This window comes from Palaemon carinicauda, chromosome 5, assembly GCF_036898095.1.
Source record: "Palaemon carinicauda isolate YSFRI2023 chromosome 5, ASM3689809v2, whole genome shotgun sequence".
Lineage (NCBI taxonomy): Eukaryota > Metazoa > Arthropoda > Malacostraca > Decapoda > Palaemonidae > Palaemon > Palaemon carinicauda.
In genome coordinates, this window is record NC_090729.1 from 73,868,719 (window position 1) to 73,875,469 (window position 6,751).

The window sequence follows — 6,751 nt, forward strand, 5'->3', positions numbered from 1 at the left end:
GATCCAAGGAGGGAGGCCAGCAATACTTGCCAACCCCCACGGAACCAAAGCAAGGAAGGTGTTGCTATTCCCAGGGAAAGGATTTTATCCTCGCCACCGAGAACAGCAACAAAGGACTAGTCTGCTAGATCACAAGAAGGAATCATCTCGTACAGAAACCTTCAAAAGTGACCTAAGGAGGCTAAGCCTCCTATGTCTGTGTCAGACTAGCAAGGGAGTCTCAACCCCAAGCCAGACAAAAACAGACTCAGACTAAGAACTCTGATGTTCTGCCCCCTCTCTGAAGCCAGACTTACTGGAACAGGAAGGAACAGTAACACCCTAATATAATTGTATCGAAAGTTAATTCAGATAAACCACTAGGGTTAAGTCCAAGGCTTAAACAGAGGGAAAGGGATTGCACACCTTTTCCGAAGAAAAGGGAGCAACCGGGGAGTATGAGAAAGTATACTAAGGCCCCATAGGCAACTTAGCCTAGGCGCCAAGAGAATCGATTACCTAAATCACCGAAACTCACTCGTATACTATCTTGGAAAAATCAATATAATCTTAAATGTATAAAACTGCCTAAAGCTTCAATAAAATTTTTAAAAACACTCGGAAATCCAAATATCATGCAGGAAAGTACTAGGGCCAAACGACTAGGCTACACAGTCTAGCGTAGGCCAGAATCGGCAAATACTTCGCCAAGACAAATAATACTAAAAGCATCGTATAAGGAAATCCTATGTAACGCTAAACAGCTAAAATTATTAAAGCAAAACAGCCGGGAACGTCGCTCTGGCTAACTAAAACTCATACCTAGCGAGCGACAGCGTCCAGGACGCCTCCGGTAGGCAACAGCTCTTGTAACAAAGATTATTACTATTAATCACTTTAAAAATTACCAAGAGCCTACATTTATACATAAAAGAAATAATACTCAACTTATCAGAGGCAGATGAAGTTGGAGAAAGCATAATAAAATGATTAAATCCAAGATTTTGCGAGAAACACAGGAAAAAACACCGAGTTGTTAAGCTACGCAAAAAGGAATACAGTTGGCGTCATGAGCGGCGCAATGCACGCTTACGAAACGGGAGAAGAGAGAGCCTTGCGAGCGGCTCTCCTTTTTCTTTCTCGTTTTTGTTTTCTTGCCAATTGACCCCTTCGAAGTGTTATCTCTGTTCGGGGTGCAGATTGCCATGTGGCGTGTCAAGAATACGTCCTCTGATATTTCGCGATATCTCTGGTTCTTTTTATTAGGGATATTCTCTGGGAATATCGCCGTAGTTGTAATATACCCAAGGAAGCTACCCTATGGGAACTTCCATCAGGACGACATGGCTTGAGCCCAAAAACCTACGTTATTTATTAGGGGTGACTCACCCATTAGGAGGGTGGATGTCCCCACCAATCAGGTTTTTTGGCTTTACTGTACCCGGGGAATCCTTTTCTTGAATAAGTCAGTACCAAAAATAAGGAGCCCATAACACCTTGCTAAACCTTGCTATGCAATGTCTGCAGTCTATGCAAGCTGTGTGTTTAGATAAGCAGTGTGACTGTCAAGGTAAAAGTTATTCCGAGTCTTTGTAGGGAAGAACTGTTGTAACCAAGGCTTTTCCAATACCACCGCGCCAGGGTATGGGGACGCAACAGTATTGATACAAACCTAGGTACACAAGGGAGCATAGTTTACCTGCAATGGTTGAGGTCAGCTTGTGCAGAGAACCCAGGCTACTGCTTTCCCCAAGAGAGGGGAGGATGAAGAAGAGAAAAAGTCAGTCATTATTTTTCATTTAAGCAGACTTAAACCAGGTAACAGTGTCCTCACTCTTCTGCTACTTGTCCAATAAGGAGCATGAGGTATAAAACCAGGTGTTGTGCAGCCACCTCAGGTCTGATAGAAAATGTATTGAGCCTCCTGTGGGTCACAGCTTGTAGGTAATGGGCTGTGAAGGTCGTTTGGAGGTTCCACATACCAGTTTGTAGAACCTCCGTCACGGAGTAATTTCTCTTGAAGGCCAGGGATGTAGCTACTCCCGATATCGTGTTGTGGATTCAGTGCATAATATGACTCTGCTAATAGATGCAGAAATGGTGTTTTTGGGGATCCTCCTGTTGTTCCTCCTGGTGCTGACGAAGAGTGCAGGCACTTGGGGGCGGGCTGCTGCTGTTTTAAGGTAGAGCCTCAAACTCCTTACTGGGCGAGAAGAGATGATCTGGGTCATCTATTACAGAGAGGAGACTCATTAGCCGGAAGAAGTCAAATCTAGGATCAGACACCCCTCAGTTGTTACCTCTCCCCATCCCCTTGAATGGGCGATGTCGTAAGAGAGAGCATGCAGTTCACCAACTCGTTTGGCCGAAGCAAAGGCGAGCAGGAGCACTGTCTTCCAAGTCAGGTGGCGATCTGTTGCCATGTGTAATGGTTCATATGGAAGAGAGACCAGAGAACTCGAACCACGTTCCATGGGGGAGGTCTCATTTCTGACTGAGGACAGGTAAGTTCGTAACTCCGTATGAGTAAGGAAAGTTTTAGCTATGAGAAAATGACCATTACATTCAGTTTGAAGGCGACACTCAAGGCTGAGGGATATTCTTTTACTGTCGAAACTGAAAAGTGCATTTTCTCACGCACATAGACAAAGAACTGCGCTATCGCTGGAATAACGGTATCAAATTAAGAAATACAGTACCCCCAGTACTGCTTCCATGACACCATTCACAGAAGACATTCCACTTTGCCTGGTAGACTGCTGCTACTTTAATGACTTTCGCAGGTATCCAGACATCTTTGCAACTGAGCAATAATATGGCTGTAATTTCATTCTAAAAGCGTATATGTATTAGATGCATTCTGAGCAATGATCTGTTGTTGCGAAAATCATCTCTGAGTGAGGAGATGCTGGATAGTCTCAGGCATGAAGTCGTAGCGAAGCTATGGCTTTGTGGTAGCTGTTGACGTGTGGTTGTGTGAGTAGATAATGTCGTGGAGGGAGTTCTCTTAAGCAATGTTTTGAAGTCTTTGGACTCCTTGCGAGGAAGATGAGAAGCTTCCATCATGGAAGGTCTGGATGGTCTGGAATTCCTGGTTGCTTCTGGAGATGTGACTCTCTCGTCACGAGGGGAGTCTATCTCCGAAGGTGATAGGGAAGAGACTGGGACAGGTTTCTCGCGAGATTCCCTTGGCTGAGGTGGCAGTGAGCCAGGAGAGCGGATGGAAGGAAAACCTGGGAGATTCGACCTTGTCCTTGATGGCACAGTTTCACCATAGAAGAGGAGTCGGTCTCTGGGACTCCTCCCTTTTTTTCCTTTTCAAGGAAGAGACAGCCAAGGGGGTTTGCTGCCGAGTGTCTGCTGGAACTGATGAATGTTGGAGGTTCAGAGGTTTCCGAGGTGCGGGCTGGAAGGGCAGGCCCAAAAGCTTGTACAACTGCCCTGACAATAGCTCCGAACCAGAGCTGCTTGGTGACGCTGGTGCTGTCTGTCAGATCCCCCAAAGGGAAGGATACTGAAGGTTCCCTTTGAAGAGTCTTATTTGGAACTGCTGGATGATGTGGGTCTGCTTTAGGTGCTGGTAGTTTTGGAAATTTAAATTTCCAAGAAATGACCTTTCCCTCTTTTCCCAGCGGTTGCGCTATTATGCGTTTGCAGGGAGGGGAATGGGGCGATGGTGACCTGTGAACTGGGACTCTGCTCTTCCTTGGAAAGAGGACCAATGGTCTGGTGGGTGATAAACTACCTTTACACTCCTGCTCCTTCCCTCTGTGAACACCTAATTGTGCCTCCATGGGATGACATGACTTCTTGGAAGTCGAAGGAGGATAATGACTGCTGTCTTCCGTCTGCGCTACACGGTGTTGCGTTGCATGCCTGCATATTGGCGAGCATTGCCTGGCTAGTGAAGATTGACGAAGAAAAATCTGACAAGTAGGCGAACGCTGGTGCGTTAGCAAACGCTGACGTGTTGGTGAACTCTGAGTGTGAGGATCCATATCCTCGGCAGTCATAAAGGTACCGCAGGTGCGGCCCTCAGGACCAGGGAAGGTATGCATGGTCGCCGGCAGAAGTCAACGCATACACACACTGAAAAGAAAAAGAAAAATATTTTGCATTAAATGGCAGTCCAAAAATTGTGAGAACGACAACGAGCATTCACCATTCAAGCCAAAAGCAAAGTGAGCTCAGTCACAGGTGTGTGAGTGGGAGGGGTAGCTAGCTACCCCCTATGCACCCCTCCTCCTCTAACTAGCAGGATGGGTAGTTAACCCTCGCTAAATTTTAATGGTTCATCCTTTCAGCTTTGCTGAAAGTAATACCCCTAATAAATAGGGTAGGTTTGTATTCCAGTTACAGAGCAATATATAATTATGATATTATAAAGGCTTACCCCACTCAAAACATATTTGCAAAAATCTAAAATAATTCACAGTAATACTTACCCTACCTGATACTACCAAAGACCTCTTTCCTACAGGGCAAGGAACAGTGAGGTAAGTACTTGCAAAGTCAGTAGGAACGTCAACAAGCCATTCACTTAACATTAAAAAATCTTTGTACCTCTTCGGACGTCTGTAACACACTCGATCCTGTTAAAATATGTTACAGAATTGATAATTTGTCAGATACGAGGTATGGTGTTTAAATAAATGAAGGCTGGAGGAATGCCTTGTGACAATGACATAAATTGAGCTCTTATTTAACATGAAGACACTGACATAGCAAAGACTTCCAAATGGTGTTTGGAATAATTACTAATTTTAAAAATAATTTGTATTTTTCCTAACTATACAAACCCAAGTTACTTACTTTAGGAGAAGGATAACAGTAAAGGCTGCAATATGGCATTAGCTAAGTTTGAGTAAAGAACTTAAGTTTGTAGTTCGGAAAAATGACAAACTTATAACAGAGTTTGTATTTTTCTAACATACAAACCCCAATTCTTTACTATAGGAGATATTCTAGCGCGAGCTGGAAAATACGGCAGAAAAACCTTAACAAGATCGTTAACAACCAGGCCGGTAGTTATCCACCTGTTAGTGGTGGGGGACTGACGGTCGGTAGCTACTATTTACCTTCAAACGGATTCTAGCTAGGACTATTCTAGGGGGCGGTGACGGAGGGAAGGTTTGTGTAAAGAATTCACGTTTGTATATTAGGAAAAATACAAACTCTCTTGTAAGTTTGTCATTTGTTCCTACACTTGATATAAACCTTCATTCTTCACTATAGGAGACTTAGTCTTGAGGCTAGGGTGGCCAAGGAGTCCCCTATTCCTAGTGAAGATAGTACTCAGACTAGACTCTTTTGAAGAAAAAATCTCCCGTTAATCTTCTTTCTTTGTAGATCCCCGTAATCTTAGCGCAACTGAAAGTTTGTAGCTTCGTGGAAACAAATGTTTCAGGATGAAGAGGATCAGGAACATTTGACTCGGACCCTTTCATACTTAGGATTCCCCCGACCTTGAAAAGGGGAAACCTCGTGACTAGGAATATAACTTATACCCTGTGAGAGGAATCAGATGAGTTTCATACCTTATTTCCATTAGCGAGTCCCGATGAAACTGGCTACAGACTAGGATACCCAGATGGGAGGGAGAAAGAAACGAAGATAGATGGATGTCCTGCTTAAAACCTAGTGTAACACAGAATCCTAAACCAATGGCTACTATCCTCTGAAAGGGCGTAAGGTAGCTACAGCACCTGTTGACCTCCCACAATAGGCCCTATAGAAAAGGTGTCTAGAGACCTATGTGTCACATCGCTCAAATAGTGAGTAGTGAATGTAGATTGGCGTTTCCCGACCCCAGCTCTTAAGACTTGGGAGACTGAGAAATTTCTCTTAAATGCCAGAGAGGCAGCCACTCCCATAACTTGATGGGCTTTGGGTTGTGCTGCCTCTGAGTCTACGTGAATGGCTCTCGCAATAACTTTCTTGAGCCAGAAAGAGATGGTGTTGCGAGAGATTCTTTTCTTAACCTTGTTGGTACTGAGGAAGAGATGACGGAGGAGTGGTCTGAAAGGTCTGGTGCGCTTCAGGTATTTCCTTAGCGCCCTGACTGGGCACAGTAACAATGGTCTGTATCCTGTGTTACCTTATTGAGGCTGGAAAATTGAAATTCTCGAAACCTCTCATCGGCCGATGAAGGATTCTGAGTTTTGGCCACAAAGCCTGGCACGAAGTTGAGAGAGACTTCCCCCCATCCTCTAGAATGGGTGACGTCGTAAGACAGACCATGTAGTTCACTAACCCTTTTTGCCAAGGCCAGAGCTACTAGGAGACGGTCTTAAGGGTCAGAAAGTAGTCAGAGGCCCTATTTAAGGGCTCATAAGGTGGACCCTTCAAGGAACGTAAGACCAGGGACACGTCCCAAGGTGGGGTCTAATCTCAACTGAGGTGCAACATCTCTCAAAACCTTGAATCAACAAGGGAATATCTTCTGAGGAGGAAAGGTCAACCCCTCTCAGTCTACAGATGAGGCTCCAGGCTGAACGATAGCCCTTAATTGCCGAGACAGAGAGGAGCTTTTCCTCCCTGAGGTGCAAAAGGAAGTCTGCCACTAAAGGAAGAGAGGGATCGTGTGGAGACACGCCTCGATCTCTACACCAAGCTGCAAACACTCTCCATCTTGCTTGGTAGAAGTTTGCCTGGATATGTGCTCAGCCACCTTCTATGAAAAGCCTCTGCATCTGAAGAGTGACTGGACAGCCTCCAGGCATGGAGCTTTAGAAAGGGAATTCTCCTGTGGGGGACACCACCGTGTGGCTGC

At 45.0% G+C, this 6,751-nt stretch overlaps 1 protein-coding gene across 1 annotated transcript in view; it reads right to left on the minus strand.

Annotated features, from left to right (window-relative positions):
• LOC137640973 (snurportin-1-like) overlaps positions 1-4,575 on the minus strand; it is a 156,365-nt gene extending 151,790 nt beyond the window's left edge. Inside the window, exon 1 of the mRNA XM_068373430.1 lies at positions 4,425-4,575. Coding sequence (XP_068229531.1) covers positions 4,425-4,526 — 102 coding nt within the window. The 5' untranslated portion in view covers positions 4,527-4,575. The remainder of the gene's footprint in view (positions 1-4,424) is intronic.
• Positions 4,576-6,751: the final 2,176 nt, after the last annotated feature.